General features: G+C 39.4%; 1 protein-coding gene across 1 annotated transcript in view; it reads right to left on the bottom strand.

Moving 5' to 3' along the window:
• The window catches only part of Cpne8 (copine 8), a 189,905-nt gene that overhangs the window by 54,265 nt on the left and 108,924 nt on the right, over nucleotides 1-26,716 (bottom strand). Inside the window, exons 9-11 of the mRNA XM_028869232.2 lie at nucleotides 25,665-25,769; nucleotides 24,002-24,043; nucleotides 6,917-6,992 (exon numbers count right to left, since the gene is read on the bottom strand). Coding sequence (XP_028725065.1) covers nucleotides 6,917-6,992; nucleotides 24,002-24,043; nucleotides 25,665-25,769 — 223 coding nt within the window. The remainder of the gene's footprint in view (nucleotides 1-6,916; nucleotides 6,993-24,001; nucleotides 24,044-25,664; nucleotides 25,770-26,716) is intronic.

Genomic DNA, 26,716 nt, shown 5'->3' with positions numbered 1-26,716 from the left:
GCAGTGAAGCTCTGGCTGCAAGGAGCCTTCAGTACCCAGATACAGTTCTTTACATCGGTCCTGTTTTCTCCCGGTCCTTCCCGTCAGTGCTCTGTATCCGCACATCACTTCTGCCAGCTTACACTGGTGCAGCACTCCTGGCAGTGGGAGTAGTCACTGTCATCCGAATGACTTGACTTGGAAGGGAAAATTTCCCCTAGCAGCAATCTTGGACTTCACTTGTACTACAATCCTTGGCTTCAGGCACGGCCACCCTTACTTTATTTCTGTCAGGGTGCTGCTTCATCTCGAACTCAAAGTGAAATATTCTTTTCACTGGTCACAAAGGCCATCACGATCATTCCGTGGACTCTACTCTTACCTACCTCCTTGATCTCCATTCAAGGGAGCTGGACACTCATCTTAAGCAGAACTCATCAGCTCTTAAAGGAGGCCAGTTCCAATTTCTCATCTACCTGCTGGGCCTGACTGTCCACTAAGGTCCAGCATTCCTTGCCTGCCTCACCCGCCCCCATCACTGTGAATCCACAGCCCTCTCCTGCTACATCCTTACACAGTGACCCACCTCTTCCACGGACCTATATCCTTAATAGACCTCCCAAGATGGCTTCACTCTTCCCAGGCTCTTACCATCACCTTATTTATTCATTTGATGTGTTTTTTATGTTTTTTATCACATATTTTATAAATCCTTTAGTTGACCAGGTTTTACACAAACAAGCATTCACTGGTAAGGGCATAGGCCACTACTACGAACTCAACAGTTTTCAAGTCTGAGGAGGTCAGGTTTCATCTGGAGGCTTCAAGTAAGCTGTAGTTCCTCAAAATTACTTAGAGCAAACAGGACTATGCAGTATATGGGAAACCAGAATAATGTGAAATCAAAAAAATTGTTGAAATCAAACAAAAATGAATAATTCTCAAGATTTTGAAAACTGGTACATCGGCACTGTTGTGTCTAAACCCATCCATCTAGCACTCAGCATTTAACTTAGGAGAAAAGCATTTTCCTAGATTTTGGGAAGCATATTAGAAGCCTCAGTTAACCTTAGTGTTATTTCAGTCACCTCTGTCTCTCTGGCTCCTAGGACATCATGATGAACTGCAGCTATAGAGGGATTAGTTCAGGGGAGTAATGTGATTTGGGGATTAAGTTACGAGATTGGTCAGGTAGCCACACATGGCAGGTTCGACAATCAAGAAAACACCCGGTATCATATATAAGCATGATCACATTTATTACTTCAGACACTGAAATGGACTGGAGAAACTTATTTAAAATGTGGACCAAGAAGCTGGAAAAAAATCAGAAACATTGTTTGTTTGTTTTTTTTTAAAGAATCTGGAAAAACTAAGACTTGGTCCAAAATTGAGGTTTATTCATTCATTCAAGAAAAAAACAACAACAACAGTGAATCTCACTGCACAGCTCTACTCAAGGTCATCTTTCGCAGCTCAGGAGCACAGAAACGTCAGCCATGCAATCAGAACAGTAGGGGAAAAAAAAACCGAAGTCTAAAAGCCACTGACAGAACAGACTGGCTCCGGAAAAGATGTCACTTACAAAGAATTAGCCTCAACTGACGTGTCTAGGAGCTCTCCACAAAAGCTTGGTTCAACACTGTTGGACTCGTCTTCCTTTGACCTAATTCGAAGCGTGGGAGCTGGGGAAAGACTTATCTCCAGGACATTTACTGAAAACAGTCAGTGGTAGGACAGAGGGAGTGTGTGTGTTTGTGGGGGGGAGACTGGGAAGAGAGGAGGGAGGGGAACTTGCAGCTGGGATGTAAAATAAACAAATAAGTAGGTAAATACATAAAGAAGTAAATGTATGAAAAAGAAAGAACAGCGAATAGTCAGTAGTGACGGTTGGCACCTGGACCTCTGCCAACGGTGGAAAGCAGAGCTGACATAGAAACCAAGAGGGAAGATCTGGAATGAGATGGCGTTAGAGCAGGCTCCTCAACTGTTGTTTGGGGTCAAGACTCCTTTGAGGGGTCAAATGGTCCTTTCACAGGAGTCGCCAAAGACCATCTGCATATTGGATATCTCCATTATGATTCACAACAGTAACAAAATTACAGTTATAAAGTAGCTGCAAAATAATTTTATGCTTGGGGGTCACCACAACATGAGGAACTGTATGACAGTGTCGCGGCATTAGGAAGGCTGAGAACCACTGCTCTAGAGGGATTTTTAAAAGTCTTAAAATTCGGTCCTCAGCTCCGGAAGAAAAAAAAAAGATTGTTAATTTTACTATGCGTACTCATGTGTGTCTATGTGTATGCATGCACATGTGAGTGCTGGTGTCTTTGGAGTTCGACCCTAGAGCTGGAGTTGAAAGCAGGCGTGAGCTGTATAATAAGGGTGCTGGGAACTTAGATCCTCTGCAAAAACAGAGTATGCTCTGAACTGCCCAGTTATCTCTCTAGCCCCAGAAGGTTCTAAAAAGCTCACTCTAGAGCAGACCAAGAAGCAGCCAGGCAGTACAGCTCTGTGATGCTCCTCTAGGCATCACCTGCACCTCCTGCTGGGCCTGCCAGGATGCTGAAGAGGAAAGGCAGGGAAGGAAAAGCCTGAACAGGTCAAGGTGGAGGCAAGTGCGAGAAGGCCATGGGAAAGGATAATCCATTAGACAGAAAAAGTGCAGGCAAAAGCGAGGAGGGGAGCAAAGGGTAAGTAAGCCGATGTAGCTGAACAACAGACCTGCCTGCAGAAGACAGAGATGGACGTAGATGAGAAAGAAGACACCCAGGACTAAACATGCATGGAGTCTGTCAGTGGTCCCTGTCTCCCTTTTAGCATCCAGAGGAACATTTTTCTTTTTTTATCAACTATTCAGTAAATGGGAGTTTTTTAATAACTCTAGAAACATTTTTAAATGGGGGCAGGTCCTACCTCATCCCATTTTTCTTTTAAGTGTAAGTGATATTTTTAAAGAGGTGAAATTATTCACTGGTTGTTTATTTTGTGATACAACCAGAAAACAGGAGGATACTGAATTAGGAAAGGCTGTGTCTGTGTCTAGGGGATCAGTGTAACAACCCATATAGGGGGCTAGTTTTATATCCTACAATATAAAGTATACTTAACTGTGGTTTGGAGTCTCAGACGTGCATTGATGTCTGGATTATTTCCAGTTACATCCAGCCTCATGTTTCTAGTAGAACAGTTCCCTACAAATCCACTCCTTGGTTCTTGCCTTGTCAGGACTGTAATGTCTTTGGTTGTAGTAGTCCATTTTCCTAACACATAATAATGTGCTGTGAAAGATGGGAAATCTGAGTATATGCTACATAGGGCATAAAATTTAGGTATCAGTGGAAAAGCATGAGGCTTTGATTCTGCTGAGTGAGGTCTTCTTAAGGAAAATCTGCTGCCAAGTTTGAGGTTAAACCATCACTGGGATAACTTCAAAGTGTCACAATATGTGGCTCTTCAGGAGAGTTTTGGTACCTGAGCACAATGCATGACTTTAGAATTTTGGTACATGTGTTAAGAACTGTGTATGAACTGAAACATCTGTGTACCAGTGTTCAACCAATAAAATCTCGGGGAGCTCAAGCTGGATGGGTTAGAACACTTACAATCCTAGCTCTTGGAGGGCTGAGGCAGAAGGTTTGCCAATATGCCAGGCAAGCCTAAGCAACAGAGACAAAAGAGAGAGAGAGAGAGACAAAGAAAGAGAGAGAGATAGAGAGAGACAGAGAGAGAGGAGAGAGAGAGAGAGAGAGAGAGAGAGAGAGAGAGAGAGAGAGAGAGAGAGAGAGAGAGAGAGAACACAAACCCATCAACCTCCAAAGAGGGAAAAATAACCTATGCTATTATCAGGTGTATTATCAGCTCAAGAGAGGTGTATGGGTATTTACAGGTACAGGAAAATCCAGAAAGAGTTTATAGAATTCTCTACTCAAAAAGCAAGAGAAAGCTAAAGAAGTATTTTACACTGTTGGATCATGTAATGTATGTCCCAATGTAAACAAAACTATCTACCGATCAATAAGCCAGCATAACCAAGAAGTCCATAGCCCACATGAAGAATTCATGCTCTATAGATCTAATTCATCAGTCACTAAATAAGTAACAACAAACTCTGGGATGACGTCTACCCCCTTTCGTGTGTGTGTGTGTGTGTGTGTGTGTGTGTGTGTGTGTGTGTTGTGGATAGAATTCAGATTTTTGTTTTGTTTTGTTTTGAGACAGGGTTTCTGTGTGTAACAGTCCTGGCTGTCTTGGAACTTGCTTTGTAGACCAGCCTGGCCTCAGACTCACAGAGATCCACCTGCCTCTGCCTCCCAAGTGCTGGGATTAAAAGTGTGTGCCATCACCACCTGGCAGAACTCGAAGGTTTTACATGCTAGGCCATCCTTTACCACTGAGGACATCTCATGATACAGCCTCACTATACAGCACACATTGGACTTGAACTTATGATTCTTCTCTGTTAGCCTTTTGAGTGCAGGGATTACAGCTATATGTCACCATGCCCAGATGTCCCCTGACATCTTAAAACTGTGTACAATACATTGTGTTTAACTTCCTTCAGTCTGTTTTCTATTGATAATGCTTATAAATAAGAACATATTAACATTGAACTAATGGCACCAATACCCCTCCAGGACATTTAATAAGAAAAATCCAATTCAGCTTCTTTGTCATATCATCAACTGTCACACCCAGGCTAAGCATTTATATGTGCACAGACTATCTGATGCTGCTTTCATTGCCCATATAGTCTTAATATCCTTTCTTTGAAAGATTTAAGTAGAAAAGATTATTACTTCATCTTTGTCTATGGCTAGAATCTTTCTTGGGCTGAGTTTAGCCTCTCTATAACTTCATAGGTCAGTCAGTACACTGGACAGTGTCTGTCCAGAGCACACACAAATGAATGACCATTGCAAACACCCTGCCTGTCTTGCTATCACACACTGAAATTTTCATTCATCGCTGTGTGCCCAGAGAGATGCAGAGCCTAGTAAAGAACATGGGATGCAGAATAATGGAACTATTTTAATCAGCCAATGAATGAATGAACGAACAAAGTATGAGTGGGATACAATCCTATATAAATCCTCCACTCTCAAAAGAAGTCAGCTTTAGCGGTATCCTGGTGGAGAAGAGGTGCCATCATCCACTAAATACTGAGATACACTCTTTTCTTACTCATATATATGAATTTTTTTAAAAAAATATAGAGAATGTTCACATGATAGCGGTGGAGGGCCAGCAGTGCTAATCCCAGATTAGGTGGTTGAGGGCAGATGCAATTTCAGTCTGTGTGGTAAATCTGGTTTTTTTATTGACTGCACAGTGCCCTGGCATTCCCTTCAGTCTCTACCTAAATGAAAGCGAAGGTGATCAGGAACACTATGCAGACCGTATTCACTTACCTAATACTATGCCAATAGGAGAAAAATGAATCACTTTCTTTCTCGGATTAGGAACTGGTTGATTAGCGGTGGGCAGGGGAGCAAAGCCTGGCCGCCGAAGCACAGCAGGTTGGGATTTGTGTATAACACAAGAAAACATATCCCAAGACCTAAACAGGATGACACCAGCGGACACACTAACACGAAGTGGGGAGAGCTCCCAAAGCCTCAGCCCTACAGAAAAAACTGCACGCAGTGTGGGAACACAGAGAGCAGGAGAAATCGTCTTCCCCAGAGAAGAGGGCACCAGTGGGTTCTGCAATACCACACAGTCAGCCCCCAACAGCTACATACAAGTAACAGTATACAGATGATTGTGAAGATTGTGTTTATATATTTAGGAATACACGCATGGGTGCGCGCGCGCGCACACACACACACCAAAAAAATAGAGAAAAAGAGGCCAGACACTATAAATTTGGGAGAGAGTAAGGGTGAGGGCATATGGTAGGTATTAGAGTAAGGAAATAGAAAGGGGAGATGATGTTAATTATATTTTAACTTCAAAAGAAGAAAAGGAAAAATGCTTCCTATGGATGGCTTAGCGGTTAAGAGCATTGCTGCTCTTCCAGACGATCCAGGTTCTGTTCTAAGCGCTCACATCAGGCAGCTCCAAAGCACCTGTAGTCCCAGTTCCTGGGAATCTGACAGCCCTTTCTGACCTCTGCAGGCACATGCACACACACACACACACACACACACACACACACACACACACACACACAGGCAAATGCTTACATAGAAATTCAAAATACGTAAAATCTTAAAAGCTCAAAATAAATAGACCATGTGACTTAAGAGCAAGAATAAAACAAAACCAATTGTCTGCAGCACTACAGGCCTCTGGGGATTAACCTAACTGGAACAGTGAAGGAAGGAAGGAAGGACAGACACACAGACAGACACACAGAAAGGCTGGCATGAGGTGGGTTGTGCTTGCTGTGATAGAGGACACCAACCGCAGCAGCAACCCAGGGGTTTCCTCACGTTTGCTTTACACATCAGAATCGAGGAGACAGGTTCATGGTATGAACGGAACAAGGAGGCAGGTGTCACTGATCTTGGGGGGAGGTCTCTGGAGGGAGCTGTCCCTGACTGCAGTCATCTTGGAGAAGGAAGCTGTGGTTGAAAGTTTCTACACACACTGTCACCATTGGCACTGGGCCCAGAGGAAGGCTTTGCCACCCCTCCACAATGCATATTCACTCAGGGTGGAACCTGCTCTCCACAAATACCTTCATTTAATATGATAGGTCATCTAAAACAACCATTTAATTAAAGAAATAAGTAAAATGATATTAATTAAGGGAACAAGTTGACTCAATGAATTTAAAGATTATAAATGTACATGTGTGTGTATATGCTCTCTCATACACATGCACTTGCATGGTCTCATTTAATCTTTGGTGATTATCTTTTGAAAGTAGTGTAAAGCCAAAACCGCTTACCACAGGAGGTCAGTAGTAAAGCCAAATGCTCCTTACCTCATAGACGTTGAATTGTGACTGTCCTCTAGAAAGTTCTCGATAGCTTGTTGTAAATTCCCCAATGAAATCATGACTGAAATTGAGAGGTGAAAAAAGTATGTGGCATTAGCCTTGCTCAGTTCTCCTTCATATTTTGAAACATTTTACATAGGAATTGTTTATTGGTTATGAAAAATGTTAAATATCTTTATGAACACAACTTTACAATTCAGACAATTTTTTTAGAAACTGATAATTTTTTGTCCCTTAATCCAAAATTCCTAATCAACAATCATATTTCATTAATATTCAAATATTTAACCTATCCACCAAAATTAGTACTTGAAACAGGAATAATAGTTTTAATGATATTCATAGCTTAAGCAAATGACAATCCTGTATTATCCAAATGATTAATTATTTCACTAAGTTTAAAACATACTGCTGAGAAATTAGTTGCTGACATTTGGTCCTCAGGCAACTGTAATTCACCAAAGGAAGAACACGTGCATTAGAGGAACTGGAGAGTGTGGTCAACTTGATGGAATTTAGAAACACCTGAAGACAGCTCTCTAAGCACACCTGAGGAGGGTTATCTTGATTGTGCAGATTGCGGTGGGAAGACTCACCCACTGTGGGTAGAACCATTCCCTGGGCATGTCCTGGAGTTGTAAGTAGTGAGAGGGAGCTGTGCAGCAGCATTCATTCACTGCTCAATACTTCTGACTGATGAGGTCATGTGACCAGCTGCTTCCAAGCCCTGACACCTAGACTTCCCAGCCATGATGGGCTATACCTTAAACTATGAGTTAATGTAGCATGAATCTTAAAGAGTCTTATTAATGAAAACAAACTCAGGAGCCAGATATTGGGGTGAACGCTGGAAGATCAGAGAAGCAGAACAAGCCACAGCTACCTCACCTTGCCAATTCCTCAGCTGGTCCTGTTTCCTCAGACTGGATGCCTCTCAGCTGAACTGTGCTGCTCAAAAGCTTTAAAGCTTTTTTAAAGTCCTCATGCCTTAAATACCTTTCTGCTTTCTGCCATCACTTCCTGGGATTAAAGACTTGACTCACCATGCCTGGCTGTTTCCAGTGTGGCTTTGAACTCACAGAAATCCAGATGGATCTCTGCCTCTGGAATTCTAGGATTAAAAGGTATGTTGCCACCCTTTTCTGGCCTCTATGTCTATCTAGTGGCTGTTCTGTCCTCTGACCCCAGATAAGTTTATTAGGATGCACAATATATTGGGGAACACAATATCACCACAAGCTAAAATCAGCCCTTTCTCCCTTAAGTGGCTTCCATCAGAGTATTTTATCACAGTAACAGGAAAGGAATCTAAGAAAGGAGCTAAAATACAAACAAAAAGTAGTTTTTGGTTTTGTGTCACAGAACTCCCAGGCTGTTCATTGTCATAAATGGATGTCCAATAAACCCTATCCAAGTTTAATGCTTAGCTGTGAATCTCTTAAAACGTCACAAACCTTCCCTGATGACCAGTAATAAGCAATGTATAAGCTGTGTTTAATCAACCAAAATTTTAATTTTATAATGTAAGATTTCTGAATAAAAAACAATTAACTATCAATTACATAACATTTTATCACAGGAAAATGTTTCCTTTGCAATTATTCGAGGTGTAACTCATTCTGATATCCAGTGTCCCAGTTCCCCTTATCTGAAAGGTCCTGCACAAACAATCCCAATGTTTTATATGGTATTTCCTTTGTAGAGACTCCAATCTTCACTTCTGTGATGAATGTTCAGATTTGGATGTACAGACATGCAGATGTCAAAGGGGAATGTTGGAGTTAGTCATATGTTATCATTATGATGTCAGATCCCTAGAACTCAGTCTTTCCAGTTATACTTGAAAAAGTGCACGAGAGTGCTATTTGGATAAATGCAACAATTCTTTTGAACATGAGAACTGCAGTCTCATATTCACAATGTCTTTTTCAAAAGCCTTGCAATTCTCCTGAGACCTAGTGATTCTGTTGAGAACCCAGCCTTTTTCTCATGCAACTTTCAGGTATCTTAAATAGTAACCATGGAGATGCCCTGAAGCACCTCCAATGCTGTCATGCTGATAAGTGCGATCCCGCCTGTAATACTGAGCTCTCCCTGATGTGGTGGGAATGGAGAATAGAGACCTAAGGCAGAGTGTGTGGGTCTATCTGCATTTGGTCAATTGCTTAAAATTCAGTATTCAGATCTTGATTTCTGCCATTCAACATTTATCACACACTTGACAGGGAGAAGCAATGTCTACTAGTCTCAAGCAAATGAAAGATGAAATGTGAACCCAATTAGTCTTATTAATAAAAACCAGGAGTCAAATATTGGGGTAATAACCTGAAAGATCAGAGAAGCAGAGGAGCAGCCACCCATGACTTCTTACCTCTCTGGATCCTCAGACCGAAAGGGGCTGAGATCCTGTCTCTCTCTGCCCCACCTTATCACTTCCCATTTCAGCTTCCTGAGTGCTGGGATTAAAGGCATGGGCCACCACCACTTGGCCTCTATGGTTAATTAATTGCTAGTGCTGCCCTCTGATCTCCAGACAAGCTTTATTTGTCAGAACACAAACACAGTATCACACAACAGAAATTAGGGAATCCAGAATCAAATTCAGGAGCATCTACCTGCATAGAGTTGTTTTGACAGAGTGGGACATTTGGATCCAACCACGGGATCTGGTTATCTGAGGCTCACTCTGATACAACCATACTGAACTCATTGTAGAACTTCCTAACAAGGGTGTTTCTAATACTTGGGTGTTTTGAGCTACACATATTTGTTACTCTTTACAAAACTGAGGAACGTTTGTTCTCTGTGATGGAAATGTACCTTTGAAGCTGCTGAACTGGGTGACCTGTTCTGAATGATGCCCATACATTCTGAAATGAAGAGAAAATTTTCTCCTTTGCATTACTTGCTAGAGAAGACAGAGCCAAACTTGTGGTTTATTTCTAGCAAAATGAAGCCTATGCTATCCTCCACAGAATCCCGTTGCCTACTCCTACTACTTGACTCCGGTGTCCTGACTCAATCTGTTGTTTTATATGCACCTCTCTAGGATGCCTCATATTTGTTCGGAACAAAATAGACCATAAGGAAATGAAATAATGAATAAAATATTGTTCCCCATCTCAACATGATTCAAGATAGTTATTTTAGAAACACCAAATTCATGTGTAACTGAAATATCCTTTTATTATAGTAGATAACACACATTTAAGCAGAAATTACACAGCAGCCCCCAAGACAATGTATCTACATGATAGAGAAAACACATCATTTTACTCCAGAGAAATGACTGAATAATAGACGACTTGTCAAACTTCATAAAAAACAATAGCTGTAAAGTTGCCAAACCTAGCAGCTTATCTCAAGACTAATCCTTAAGAATATACCAGAATATTCTTAGTTTAAATGCACAGATAGGTTTTTTATCACTCCCAGCTTTTATATACTGTCCTATTTTAAATGCTGCATGTTAAACCACAGATACTTTAAAAATATTTAAATTGTTTTTAATTTACTTCTGAAACGTTGGTGTGTATGTGTGTCTGTATGCGCATGTGCCTGGGTGCACATGCCTGTGGGTGCTTGTAGAGGCCATACAAGGGTGTGGGGCGTCTATCATATCACTCTCTGCCTATTCCTTTGAGATGGTGCCTCTCTTTGGGCCCAAGGCTTCTGTTTCCTGCATTAGACTCTAAGGCTAATGCCGTCTTTACCCATCCTCAGTCTGGGGGGATCAAAGCTGGGATTCCAGAGATTCCAGGAAAGCCTGGCCTGTGACCTAGACACTGACATCCAAAGTCTGGTCCTCATGATTATACATGCCCTTGTAACTGCTGAGTCGTCTGCTCACCTCCCATGTACATATATTTAGTGTTCTCTACTTTTTTCTATCAACTATCACTGAACTCTATAAGATTAAAAGAAAATGAAACTTGCTTTAATAATTTATCTGTTCATTGTGCTCAATATAATATTGAAAAAACATTGTTACATATAGGAATATGGTGGAAGGTATTTGAAATTAAATCACAAGCAACAATTTCCTTGTGATTTTAACAATAATGTTTTCAATTCTTTCTATTCATTTAAATGTAACTAAATATTTTTGTTCTCTGAATGCATATTCTAAGTATAGTTTGGCGCCTTTTGTTTGAGTTATATCTCTCTACATGCTGATTGTTCACATTTTTTATAATACACAGGAAAAGTTTGAGGTCAATAAAGTAAGAAATATTTAGAACAAATTGATGACTTACCATCACTTTCAGTTTCACTGTAGAAACTAGTTTTGAGTCAAGTGTGGAATGGAATCCGCATATCACAAACATATCTATGTTCCATTTCCAGCAGATAGTGCCATGCTGCACATGTGATTTATGTTTACACATGTCCATGAATACAGACATCACCTCCCTACATGCACTTTAGAATGTTCTTCTTGGCATCACGTATCGACTTAGGTATTGGTTCCTCCAAGTAGTCTTTCCTGCTTTATACTCTCACACTTAGCTCTCAGAAACAAAAGGAAGGCTCAAGGAACCCAGGGTCACCCTGACATTACATTCCCCAACACACAGTACACATGTGTGTTTATATGCTTCCCCTCTGAGCCCGAATTAGTCTAGAAAACAAGAAGGTTAAAATCTCACCTCGGTAGTCCCATACATCTACATCAGTGCCCAGCACACAGTGGAGACCATGAATGGCACAGGGTACTCAGATTACATCTCTGTCAGTGCCTGGCACACAGTGGGTACCATGAGTAGCTCAGGATTCAGTGTTCAAATATGTCAGTGTTCAAATTACTGACACAGCTGATCTGTGATATTGCTTTGCTAGATTATTAGTGTTTTCTGCCTCATACCGATTATATTGAGTTCAGCATAACAGAAGTGTCAATTATGTTAATCTTCAAAGTCCTACAATTTAAACATATCTCTGACTGTCACTGCCCCACAGGTTATGTGCCTACGTGATCAAACTGAAGTACTGCCTTCTGCTGGCAGTTCAGATGTTTTTCATGCTTAGTTTCATAATTCTTACTTAAGAACTTTGTACAGATGTAACAGTTCACAGATACATCCCAAACCACCCCATTCATTTCTCTACGATGCTGTGGTCCTGAGTCACTGTCAACAGCAGGATTCATGTGTGTGTGTGTGTGTGTGTGTGTGTGTGTGTGTGTGTGTGTGTGTGTTTTCACCTAAATGTTGGAAGCAATGCCTATTTCTTATGTCCAAATTAAATTCAGATAATTAGATTCTATCAAAGGTATTTATTTTTAAAATACTTTAACACATTGCATTCTACTTTTTAGCAATGTAGTTCAAAATACCTATTCATGTAGCCATGAAAAAAGTTTAATCAAAATCATTTATAGAGACATATTAAGCTTACGAATTTGAAGTACTATATAATAGAGCATGACATTTTGAAGTTATATATACAAACGAAGTCTGCATCAGTTCCAGGACGCTTACTTCGGGAGTCCTTCTCCTTGGGGCATGTCACACTATGATGGCTTTAGGTGTGTGTGGAAGGAAATCTGTAGACTTTCCCTTTAGAGTGTAGCAAAGTGTGTTGGCTTCAGGTGTGTATGGAAGGGGATTTCAAATGAAGGCTTGTATGTGAATTTCATATAAAAAATAACATGTCTACATGTTGAATTCAGCAAAAAAAAAAAAAACCTGTTACAACTTGTTACAGTTTGAATATAAAATGCCCCCCCCCAACACACACTCATGTTTGCTTATTTCCATACTGGTGATCCTATTTGGGGGTGCTGTGGAACTTTTAGGAGGTGAGCTGTGACCTGGATGGCAGAGGTAAGTCACAATCCAGTCCCCAGTTCCAGCAGCCTTGTGAGCTGGCCCCCTGTGACGTGAAGAATTGTGTTCCCACATCCTCTTGTGAGCAGGGAGCTGTCCCTTTGTGCCCTCCCTGACTAATGGATGGAAATTCCCTAAAACCCTGAGCCCAAATAAATGCTTCCTTCCTTGTTTCTGTCCGGTATTTTGGTCACTAAGTCATCTTTCCTAGGAGGGCAGCCTCTGTCTAACGTTCTTCCTCCATTTATATTTCCCATGCCAGCAAGCACTGTGTAGACTTTGAAAACAACAGGGGCTTGAAAAGTGAGCAGCCACAGCAATGGTGAACATTTCGCACTCAAGTAGGGAAGTAGATCCACAGCTGCAGACAGTCCTCCTCCCGGATAAACCCATATTTATTGGATGGCAGTAATCTGTATTCCCAGGTGAATAAATGGCAAGTCACATGCACACTGGACTCTTGGTTGGCAATGACGGTAGCAAAGACCTGTCTTAGTAAGTTCAGACAATAATCTTTCCCAGCTTGTTCCCCATTCTGCTGATTTTGTTTTTCTTAGAGTCATAACTTATCAACTTGAACACTCCTTTGAGCGTTTAAGAGTTTGTAAATGAGATAACTCCCACTTTCACTGACTGTGGTAATATAAGTAGGCTTCAGTGCTTGAATACTTGGTCTCCGATTGCTGGTGCTTTTTAGGGACATTTAGAAGGGGTGGTCTTGATGGAGGAAGTCTGTCACTGGGGGAAGGCTTTGAAAGTCCAAAGCCTTATGGCATTTCCAGTGCATTCTCTGCTTTATGCTTTAGACTCAAGATGTGAGCTCTCAGCTTGTTGCTCCAGCTGCTGTGCCCATGCTCCACCATCATGAACTCTCACCATTTGGAACCATAGGCCACACCACATAAACTCTTTGTTCTATAAGTTGACTTGGTCATGGTGTTTTATCACAGCAACAGAAACACTGACTTTTTAAAAAAAGTTTTATTTAAAATCTAATGTTTTTGTTTGTTTTTTGCAACTTTATGAAAGTCTGATAAAGACTCTCTAAAAACCCCTAAAAGTCCCACCGTGGCTTTTAAGCATTCCCAGGCTATATGCTGCTCTGTGCTGTGATCTGCTAGATAAGCATGATTAGGTTTCTTGGAGATAACAGAGATCAAACCCAAATCTGTGTACTAGTCAAGCACTCTGCCACAGAGCCCCAACACAACGCAGTTCCTAGATTAAAAGCATATTCAGACAGAAGTAAAATTTTCTTCACAAGCTATATTTTACCTAGTAATATATAATTACTATATATGCATATAGTATATACAGTATATATGTGCATATAGTGTATGTGCATATATAATGTGTATGTGTTTAATAATGTATATGCATATATCTAGGATATAAGCAACCTTGGGCAAACATTAAGTGATTCTAGCATACCTCTTGTCTTTGTTCCTCTGTAAATTACCTTTAATTCTTTGCCAATGGTCTCTATCTAAATTCATTAAACCAAGCAAAAACATCCCACATCAAAAATTCCTTGCTCAATAACAATCATATTATATTTTAAGATTTAAAAAAAAAACCTTTGATAAATAGACTTTACCCAGTCTATCACTTTTCTGATTGCTATTGACAAAATACCTAAAAGAAGAACAAGAGAAGCATTTGTTTTGGACTCCTCACTTACATGGTTAGTCTATTAAGGCAAGGAAGACATGGCAGCAGAAGGCTATGGTGGGAGCATTTCCTCACCTTGCATCGCAGAGGAGTAGGAAGAAGAGGACGCTGTCAACCCTCAACTTTCTCCTTTTCCCCATTTTATATAGACTAAGTACCTAGTCCATGGATTCTGTCAGTGATGTCCTCATTGAAACTTCTGAAGATGCCCTCCCGGACTTACAGAGATGGCATCCAGTCATAGACCTAGAGATAGCCTCCATCATAAGGTAGAACAGAGAAGGTTTGTTTTGTGTTCATCCCACCCGGGACTCTGGATATTTATCTTGGATTATGTGGATTAGAAACTTATGGAGCTCATATCTGAACTTAAAATCTTCACCAATTTCAAGGACATTAAAATATTAATACTGTGTGTTTCACCTCCTTTTTTGCTATAATTTGAAAGTAATTGAATACTAGATTTAAGCTTGAGCATTAATACACAGAAAGGTAAATTTCTGTGATTCGGTACGTGGTTGCAAAAGTTGAAAATATCAGCCAGTAGTAATTACTATTGTTATAAAGTGTAAAACAAAATGCTACCAGTAGCTTTATTATAAAATGTCAACTTTGATGCTAACCAAAGGACTAAAAAAATTAAGGAAACCAAAAACAAACGAAGCCAACTATGGAGCCCCTGCTCCATAGTGTTTTCTTTCTGTCTATCACTAGTGTAAAGCTATGAGAAATCAATTCTAGGACATCAGTTCCTTTCTCAAATATTTGCAAGTAATATATTTGTTCAAGAATAAATAAACTTTGTTTCATCATAAAAGGATAAATATGATTCAAAACTTAATCATTTTCACCTTAGCTCTGCCTTGTGCATTTTATACACCAGAATAATTCTGAGCTACTGTGGAATGCAAATTCACACATCTTCACTTTTTTTGTGTGTGTGATCAAATTTGTGTGACTTCATAAAGTTATATGTAATAATCTATATGAATATCACATTATATTTCTAGTTTTATCTCTTTTGTCAAAATTCACTACTAGTATGCCATTAAAAGATAATAATATTGTTTGAGTTATTTTTGTTTTCATAGTGATTAAATGTAGAATCAAGTAGTCCATAACTTTTAGAACCAATGTTTATATTTTAATAAGAAAATAAAAGAGAAAGGATGAAAATGTACCAAGAATAAAACATACCATCTTTAATCTCCATTTCAAACTTGCACAACACAGCATTCCTATCCTGAAGCAAGAAAAGAACTGGATCATTTAAACAAAGAATATGAAAAGAAATTAAGACCATACAAAACAAATATGCAGGAAATTTGTAACACTATTAAGTCATCAAATCAATGAATTCTAGCTATAGAAGAATAATCCCAGGTCAGTGTCATACACCAGATCCTCAATGGTATCATGGAAGAAAACTTCTTGTACTAAGAAAAACACACCCATAGAGATACAAGAAGCATAATGAATACCAAGTAAAAACAGAAAAGTAATTCCTAGTAGCATATTACAGTGAAAACACTCAATATTGAGAACAAAAAAGAGAATAATAATAATGTAAGCTGCAAAAAAATACACAAGCCATATATGAAAGATATAAAGCTATCAGAATAATAACTGATTTCTTGATCAAAACTTTAAAAGCCCGAAGAAACTGGGATAAAGTGCTACAAGTTCTAGAAGACTATGGAGGCAAACCCAGACTACTGTACCCAGCTAAACCATTTGTCATAGAAGAAGAAGGAATAAACTCTCTCTATGATATAAACAAGCTGAAAGAATTCATGTCCACTAAATCAGCCTTCCTGAGATTACTGGGAGCAATAAATGGAATGAGAGAGGAATGGGCACAGCCAAGAGAGAAGGAAGGAAAATAAATCAAACTGTAAATCCTGAAATACAAAATAGGACTAGGAACACAAACAACAAAAATGTCACAGGACAGCAACAATGACACCAATCTGTGCACACCTTTCCATGACGACTTTAAATATTAGTGGCCTCAGTCACCCATCAAAAGACATGGGTTGCTTAAATGATTTAAGAAAAACAAAACCAATCATTTTATTGTCTACAGGAAACTCATATTATCTCCCAGGACAAGGACCCATCCTAAAGTGAAGGAGTGGAGAAAAGCATCCCAAGAAAGGAGACCAGTCAACAAGCAGGTGCACCATCATACTATCTGACTTTAAACCTAAATTAATCAGAAGAGATAAAGGACACTTTGTTCCAATCAAGAGAACAGTTAACCAAGAAGATACTACAATCTGAAATGGATGTGCACCAAAATCTGGAACACACAGTTTTATAAAAAGCGTATTTCTGGACTTCAAGACACAGATGGACACAGCTCAGAGTAGGCAAGTTCAATTCCACCCTTTCTCCAATAGACAGATCATTAGGAAAAAAATAAATAGAGAAACAGCCAGATTAAATGATACAACATTTCCAATGAATCTAACTACAGGTATCTATAGAACATTCTACCCCAGCACCAGAGAACATGCATTCTACTCCAAAGCCCACAGAAGATTCTCTAAAACAGACTACACACTGGGTACTAACAAAACTCAACAAGTACAGAAGTACCGAAACACTTCCATGGATGCTGTCCAACCACAGTGAAACAAAGCTGGATGTCAGCGGCAAAAAAATCTCTAGAAGTCACATAAATTCAGGGAGATTAAACAATGCATGACACAGAATAATGAATGGGTCCAAGAAGAAATCAAGAATGATGCAGGCCACAGGAATATATCATAAGAACTCAGCTAGTTATGGCAAAGTCACTACCTGGAAGAATCAGGGAATTCCTCCAGAGGAAGCCAAATCCCAAAAAGTTTTTGGTGTTACTTGGCTTGTTATATATCAGCTGTATTCAGTTATAAAAATCATGTGTGCCTTCATAGTTTTCCCAATTGACTTTTCCCTAAGAAGGGCTAACAGTGTGGACTGATCACTCTCTGGACATACACATTCCAGGTATTTGGAGAAGAGCCTCAGGAAAGGCTTTCTCTGGAATCAGATATCTCCCTTGGCTACTTTCAAGGACTAGCAGTAATAACAGTCCACATGAAAGTCTCCTGATTTAAGGTAAATACCACAAGGAGACACCACCTAGGTCAGGTGGACGTTAAGTAATAGCTTTACACAATTCAGCTCAGACCCTCCTTTCTTACAGCCTTACTAACTTTATAGACCTTTAACTCCTTACCTAACCACTTCTGGGAATATTTAGATAACTTTCTGTGCTGACAGCTATGCTCAGCCAGAACCCCAGTTCAAGCCTCCCTGTAATTATCATCATTGGCAGCATCCGGCCAGGTCCATTCCCAGATGGAGGAAAGTACCTTATCAGAGATACCTCCATACTTTCTAAGAACAGACTTAAGCATCGAGGCTACCCATTTGAGAAGGCCTGGCAGATGTGCCAATTAAGCTTTACTTCCTGCTTTCCCAAACCTTACCTCTAGTTAGTTCCAGATCTCCCTTTAACTATCATCAGAGGCATCTAGCTGTACACAGGTTGCCTAGTGACGGAGCACACTTTCCCACACCCTGCAGAAAAAACAGCAGATAGCTTGGACAGATAGGAGCCACAGGAAAAAAGAGGACAGTTTTATTTTCTCCCATTGACCTAGCAACTTATAGATTCTTAACATTTTCTACTAATCACGTTTAAGAGTTTAATAATTGAGCACATAAGATTCCTCTTCTTAGATATTACCCAAATTTAGCCTTTAGTCATTTCCCCATTGCTCACTTCCCTTTGGGGTTGCAAATGATAATTAACGGTTATTGCCTCTCAATATGATTCTTATCACCCCTCCATTTGACCCTGGGAGCCTGGCTTTATATACCAGGACTTCCAGGGCACAGAAGTCAGAGAAGAACTACATGGGGAAGAACTTGCAAGGAACAAACTGAGAAGGGAAAGAACTAGATTGAAGAGCTAGAAAAGAGTACTAGAGGAATGAGATGGAAGATGAGGAAGAGCCAGATGGGGAAGTACTAGCTGGATAAGAACAAGCTGAAAAGGACCTAGATGAGGCAGAATTAAGATGAGAGAATTAAGATAGAACTTAGAGGGAGCAATAGATAAGTATAGAGAGAAATCAGGCAAGAAAGGAGCTAGACATGAGAACAGAATTGAAGCTGTGTATAAAGGATGTTATGCCAGAGGAATTAAAGCAAGTGGATGATAGAGCTCAGTGTGCTGAGATTCTATTTCCTGAAAATAGTCCTCGCCATTAGTAGTTCTCTCTCCTGAGCCCCTGGGATGTATAATATTAAGGCTGGTCCTTCTAATATTATACAAGACAAGAAAGAAATGCTTACAAAATTTCTGAATGGGGATGTGACAGCCAAGGTAATCACTACTGAAGCTTCTCCAGAGATAAAACTCCAACCTGTTATAGTTATTTGAGATAATTTCACACTTGGAAGTGAAGGGGAGAATGAGGGGACGCACAAACATCCAGGAGGGTTGAGCGTTCATCAGGAAGGGTCTCAGCTGATACAGATGTTCCTTGTAGGTGTGAAATTGACACAACCACTAGGTGCAAGCATGTAGAGGCAGCTGACTTTAAAGACCTGTGTGAGCAGTGAGAAAAAACAGTTCCCTGAACCCAGTGAGCTTGCAGTTAGCGTGGAAGACCCAGCAGAAGGAATTCACTAAGTGTGCTAATAAACAGAGGATTGAGTGACTCTAGATGTCCAAGGAAAGCTTTTCTGTGGTTAATGACATTTCAGCTGGGCCGGATGGAAAACCTATGCGTGAGATGAGCAAGCCTTTCCTGATGGGGAAGACATTAGGAAAGATGGCAGCGAGGCACGGCAAATCAGGGCACCATGTAGTTGGAAATGGCCAAGGAATCTGCTAACACATCTTAGCAGAACACCAGTGTGGCGTGTTTATGGACTTTTCTGAAAAAAATCATTAAAATCTACAGACTCCAAAGTCTTTCGAGGTAGACAGAAAGATTGAAAAGCAAATTAAGTATAATTAAAACATTCTACATAAAGATTAAAGTCTTCAGTTAAGTCACTATGCCAGGTCAATGTAAGTACTCAATGGTAATTTATTCCAAAATTAATTGAACAGATTTTTTTATTGACTCATCTAAATATGTGAAGATGTTCAAGAGTTAAAAATTGATTAAGAATCTAATGCACTCCTAATTAAAATGACTCATCTTGAGCATGATAATTACAAATTAAAAGGTCGGGGGACAGGAAGTCACATGCTACATTTGAAAGAAAAAAAAAAGACCTAAGTAGATAGAATTAAAAAATGGATATGCCTGAGTAACATTCAGTTTATGAAATTCGATTTACCAACATTAAAAAAAAAAAAAAAAAAAAAAAAAAAAGGCCTGCATACACAGGACAGTAGGATTAACCACAAGCAAATAATGGGCTAATTTTAGGGGAAGATTAGAGACAGTGAGTGAGGAAACTGAAAATAAATGAGGAAAACATGAAAGGCTTATAAAATGATCTCCTAAATGAGGTCTTACATCTCACGTTAAGCACAAGTGAATTCTTAAGCCCTGGGCTTAAGTAGACACAGAATCCCAGAACAGCAACCTTCAACAGGATTAACAAAACTCCCTAAAGGGAACAGACTAGAAGACCTGGCATTTCTATAGCATTTCACAGATAAAGTTTGTACCTGTCGTGATGTGACATGAGGGCGTTTGATAGAATGTGGTGGCCACAATGGCACTCAACACCCCCTATTTAACAGTCTGAAGCTGGGATGTGATGATTGGCAGATCACTGGCTAGGTCTTTTCATCAAACCATCACACTGCGGTAGCAACTGCCTACTTAGTCACCTACGGCAATCAGTCCCACACTACAGCCCCGCGGAGTTTATGCAGAACTATTCCATTAGTGGGTCCCGATTCTGAGTCAAACTAAATTCAGCTGAAGTAATTTCTAGAAAAATGAGGCTTTTCAAGGACATCGCCACTGGTGGTTTTATGAGCCAGACAAGCCTGTTCTTAGCATTTTAACTTTCACTTTTCAAAATGAAGTTTAAATATTCTTCCACATCCCTGAAAGGCATGACATTTAGGAGACTGAAAGAAGCACTACATTGAGGTGATTTAACTTGTTGAAAATTGAGTACATCTGAACTGATTCCTCATAATGAGGTGACATAATACTCTTGCCCTCTCAGGTCACTGGGTTTAAATAAAAATACTCAAGTACATACATTTCTCCCATTCTAGTCTGGTCCAGGACAGCAGATTCAATGTGAAATAGTTAACTGTTAAACAGCATTACAATATTCTTTCATACACTTCATACCCACAAGGCATTTCTCACCGAAGGAAATCCCAGGTCACAGGACTACTTGAAGTTCCCATTCTGGGGACATTACTACATATTCAGTCACCTGTAGCTCCCTTGAAACGTGTGGTTGTGAGCAACCAATTGATCAAGCATCTTCCATGAAAGCCTTTAATTGAAGTATTCCTTCTAGACTATATGCACTAGGCTTAAGTGGTTAAATGTCCACACAAACTAATACAGACAGAGAGTTCCCAGATTTCCTTGTTTGTACTGGGGATTAGACTCAGGGTCTTAAGACTAGGCTATTGCTCTATTTCTAAGCACATTATTTATTTTTATTTTTTATTCTGAGACAGGATCTCATTAATTGCCAGAGGCTGGCTTTGAAAGTAACTGTTTAGCCCAGACAGGCATCTAACTTGGCATCTTCCTGTCTCAGCCTTCTGAGTAGTTGGGATTATAGAAATGGATGCCACGCCCAAGTGGTATAATGTTTCTTACAATTCACATTTTATAGATGACATCATAGCCAAAACAATGCTGTGCAATGAGGCAGCCCCAGCATGTGGATCTGTAAGGCACTTGAAACACAATGAGTCTGAACTGAGCTGCACTGTAAGCATAACACACATGTCAGACTTTGAAGAAGGTGTTTAAAAGTGCACTTTCCCATCATGACCCTGAATCCCCTTGCTCCTATAATCCCTCCTCCTTCTCTTCAACTGAACTCCAGGAGCTTGGCCAAGTGCTTGGCTGTGGGTCTCTGCATCTGCTGCCACAAGTTACTGGATGTAGGTTCTATGATGACAATTAGGGTTGACACCAATCTGAGTACAGTTGGGAACTCATGGACTCTGGACTGACAGCTGGGGAGCCTGCATGGGACTCCACTAGGCTCTCTGAATGTGGGTAACAGTTGCATGGCTTGATGTGTTTGTGGGTTCCCTGGCAACGAGACAAGGATGTATCTGAGGTACGTGAACTGGCTTTTTAGAGCCCATTCCTTATGGTGCAAAGCCTTACTCAGCTGTGATGCGGGTGTGTGTGTGTGTGTGTGTGTGTGTGTGTGTGTGTGTGTGTGTGTGTTCCTGCCCCAACTTGGTATGCCAGTCTGTGTTGACTACCCAAGGGAGGCCTTACCCACTATGAGGAGGGAATGAGAGTGGAACAGGGGGATGTGGTGGGGAATGGGAGAAGGGAAGGGAGGGCAAACAGGGGTTGGTATGTAAAATGAAAAAAAAAAATTCAAATAAATAAAAATAAATAAATAAAAAGTGCACTTACTATTTTAACCACTGTTATAGTAACTGTATTAAAAGGTAGCATTTTATGTACCTAAGATTGAATCATTACTACATAGATGCTGCTGATTTACATTTACTTACTAGTGCTGACAAAAGAAAATTTAAAATTATCCATGTGACTTGGTCTGGTGGTTTGAATAGGTATGGCCCCCCTAGACTCATGTGTTTGAATGCTTAGCCCATAGGAAGTGGCACTATTAGGAGGTGTGCAGCCTTGTTGGAGGAAGTGTGTCACTGCGGGGGGTGAGCTTTGAAGTCTTATATGCTCAAGCTATGCCCAGTGTGGCATATAGTCTCCTCTGCTGCATGCTGATCAAAATGTAGAAATTCCAGCTAACTCTCCAGCACCATGTCTGCCTGCAAACCACCATGCCCTGATTGACAATAAAGGACTAAACCTCTGAAACTGTAAACCAGCCCCAATTAAATGTTTCCTTTATGAGAGTGACTGTGGTCATAGTATCTCTTCATAGTGATAGAAACCCAAACTAAGACCCTTGAATTATTTTCTTTGAACAGTGCTAGTACAGACCGTTCAAAGTAAAAGATGGTCCACTGGGCTGAGCAAGGTGACACAAACCTTTAATCTTAGCATTCAGGAGGCAGAGGCAAGGAGAGTTCTGTGAGTTTGGGGCCAGTGAGGTCTACATAGCAAATTCCAGATCATCCAGAACTATATAGTGTCTCAAAAACAAATAAAAACAACAACAACAAAACCACTTATTACCATCCTTTTGTAAAAAGAAGCATCTAAATTTCTGGCATTGCAAGAAGTACAAAATGAGAGAGGTACATAATTTCACACATCAAAGATGGCAGAGAGGAAACATAACAGTCTCTTTTTGATCATTAATTGTACTGTGTTCTAAGGAGTGCATGTCATATTTGGAAACTGTGGGATAAATAAACACACATGTAGTACCAATGTTATCACCACACACAGAACACAGGCTATTGACTGGCATAATGGCCTGTATGGTGATTATTATTAAATTATAAAATTAACATCTGAGTTATATTATCTGTATTATTTTCTGCTCTAACCTAACATGCTTTTCAAATCTCATTAGATATTTAATTGAGAGTATTACTGAGAATTTTATTAAGCCTTTTAAAATTCATCCACAAATTGAATATTCAGTTAAAATTTAAGCAGCTGCTTCTGGGTACATATATGATATAGAAATATGCATTAACATTTCATTTCAAAATATTGATCTGTATTTTAAGTGAAGGTAAAGACGCTTTGTCCTAGAACTGAAAGGGAATCCTCAAAAGATTGCAACATTTTTCACCAATCTGTTCACATAATTCATTTCTGAGGAATATTTAAAATTTTCCCTAAAGATCTTTTCTTCTTCTGGCCTCATAGCTTTTATTTCCAGTCTTCTTGGGATCAAATGTTTTCTTTGATTCTAAATCTGATCTCTCAAATGTCAGTAGCAACTGAGGATGTAGCTCAACAGTGCTCGTCATGTGTAAGGGTCAGGTCTTACTGCCACCGTCATAAAAAGAATTGTGTGTTTTTTTAAATTATTTTTTTAGATTGTATGTGTGTGTGTGTGTGTGTGTGTGTGTGTGTGTGTGTGTGTGTGTGTGTTTGCATTCCCTTGAGTAGCATGTCAAAAGGTTTATAGTATCCTTCACAGAACCCCGAGCTGGAGCAATGGAACTCTCTCCTCCACAACCCTGAAAAATAGATGCCTTTATGTTGAACACATTATCAAAGCATCAAAGCCAATCATGAAGTTTAACTGTAAACGAAGAAACACTTCATTGTAATCTCAAAGTTGAAGAATACATATTTTTTAAAATCACATGTAAACCTATCAGTAACATATTTTTAAAGCAGAAAAACATGAAACTAGAGAAAACATCATAGTCATTTCCACACAGTCTGCTTAGGTTGCATTGAGTCTGAATAGCAGGATCGACACAAACACAAAGCCTTACCTCCCATCTCGGTCCCAGTCATATACTTCTACTTTGATGGTTCTACCAGGAGAAAAGCACACACATGAAAATGGTTTAAATAATATGATCCAATAATATAATATTAAAATAATATGATCTGAATTTATAAAATAAAATTCAGTCAGTTGTTCTTAGAGAACACAGGCTTATAAGTTTCACAGAGTAAATTGAAGTTGATTTAGCTAATTTCATTACTACAATTAAATTTACATTTTAAAGTCAGCTTCAGGAATCTATATTAATTCTTCAGTATGTGGAGAAAGTATGTGGACAACGTATCTCCTCAGGAGAAGATAGACCCACATCTCTCCTCTTGGAGACCAGCGTCTTGGCACATGTTTCTCAAATTCACGCAGATTAGAGTCACCTTAAGATTTCATCACAATGTAGCTTATTAGACCACTTTCACAGAGCTTCTGGTTCAGCAGATCTGAGTTGGGGTTTGGGAACCTTAATTTTACAAGTTGACCAGGTAGTGTTAACATTGCTAATCAGAAAATATACATGAACTGCTCTCTTAGGGTAAGAATGAACCCATTAGCCGGGCGTTGGTGGCGCACGCCTTTAATCCCAGCACTCGGGAGGCAGAGCCAGGTGGATCTCTGTGAGTTCGAGGCCAGCCTGGGCTACCAAGAGAGCTCCAGGAAAGGCGCAAAGCTACACAGAGAAACCCTGTCTCGAAAAAACCAAAAAAAAAAAAAAAAAAAAAAAAAAAAAGAATGAACCCATTAAATAAAGTAGCCCCATCTACCAAATAATATCATACATTTAAAAGTAAACACGGTGGCACACTACTTACAGTTCTTAGCATTGGTTAATAGAATAAACCTCCCTGGAATGCAGTGGTGTATTTGATGCTGAGTCATTGGAATCAGGCAGTCATGGTCAGCCTGAGCTACACAGCAAGGCCCTGTCTCAACACTACCTACAAGATAATGTCCTGTTTGTTTGCTAACATACAAGTAGTAAGACTAGTAAAATAACAAGCAGACTGAAATTTTATTTTTATTTATATACTTTTAGTTTGGATTCTATAGAGGTTCTTACACAATAGTCTACCATAAGCTTCCAATAAAGGAAAACTTCAGTCTTATGAACTTTCAAGTATGCTGAAGGATCAGCATCATTGGATGGACCTTGTTAAACTACCTTCTCTGTAGCTTTAGGACCATTTTATGAGACCATGAGCACAGTTATACCCAATTTCAAGGAGTGACAGCACTCTAGCCAATGTCCTGTTCATGGTGGGCACCTAAGTGCTGCACTCTAACAGGACAGGCCGCTGACGCAATGGCAGCTTAGGTCAATGAGAATTTAGAAACTACATTTAAATAGTACATTAAAAGCTAACTAACATTCAATGTATTTTTAGCACTTGACACATGCTTATCTTGGGGGAAAAAAAAAACAGTCCAATTAATCAAGCTTTAACTAGCTAAAATTATATCTATTTCCCAAAGCATTGGATTAAAGCCAAGTTGCTTGATATTTTGTTGAATAACTCATCCATACTTTTGTAGAAAATATAGATATTTACTAAGGTGAAGAAGCCACCTTCATAAAAACACAATGTGGACTAGATTCCAGTTCCATGGACCATGAACATTCTGCATCCTCAGTTGTAAAGTCTCAACTATCTTACCTGTCATAATCTCCATTGCACAAGGCTCTGACTGAGATCTTGAAGGCTTGCCACACAGGATTCAGAGTGTTTTTGACAACTTCTGTCTTGTGACAAATTGTAAAACTGTGAAAAGAGTTTTCCATTATGAAGTTATAAACAGATGATAGATACATGTAAAGACATAATAACATTATATATCACTGATCCACTTATGATGCATTATTTTATCAGCCATTCCTCTCCAAGGGCAGAGTTAGTGGTGTGCATCCCTGACTGCTACCACCGCCTGAGTTAATATAAAACATAGATTTGTAAACTTGTGAGATCTGCTCCTTAGAATATAAAAAATGAGATATGGCAATATTTACCCCAAATAATTTTCTGCAAAGTCAATAAATCTTAATGCTATTTTATAAAAACCTGAGGTACTCAATAGTCATTTGGTTTGTCAAATTTGTTTAAGGTAAAGTCAAAATTTGTGTTACAATCTTGGAGTCACCAGATGTGGAATTAAACAGTTTCACATTAGGAATTTTTCCTCCTAAGAAAGTGACTCCTCTGCTCAAGGAGATATTCATAAGCCAGGAATTGTGCTTTTTTTTCTTTTATTAATCATTCTCATGTCTAGTGACATAAAACTCTCACTAGTAAGAATCCCACTGCTAGGGTGATGAGTGGAAGTTCTGACTGGATTCTGATGCAACTTCCCTAGTAGTCAGGAGTCTTGTTGTGTAAATATAGGACTGTGTATATGTGTGTATTATGGACAGAGTCACACAAAATCATTCTTAATAAGTAACCTACATGTGAAGTTCCTTACCAAACACACTACTTGTAAAGGAAAAATTATTACCTAGCTATGAAATAGAGTGTGATAAAATCAATGGGAAATCTAGAAAATTGGAATTTATAATTTTAGAATTTTAAATTTATAATTTTAATCACTGTTTCCAGCACAGATTGTTTTAATATGTTAGCTGAAAGGCTAATTTAGAAGTAGCTGCATATTTAAATAATGTTAAAAACAAAGAAAAAGATCTTGCACTGAAAAATACATGTAAAAGTGAGCA

The sequence above is a fragment of the Peromyscus leucopus genome, chromosome 20, assembly GCF_004664715.2.
Source record: "Peromyscus leucopus breed LL Stock chromosome 20, UCI_PerLeu_2.1, whole genome shotgun sequence".
NCBI lineage: Eukaryota > Metazoa > Chordata > Mammalia > Rodentia > Cricetidae > Peromyscus > Peromyscus leucopus.
This window is presented reverse-complemented; position numbering and strand designations above follow the sequence as displayed.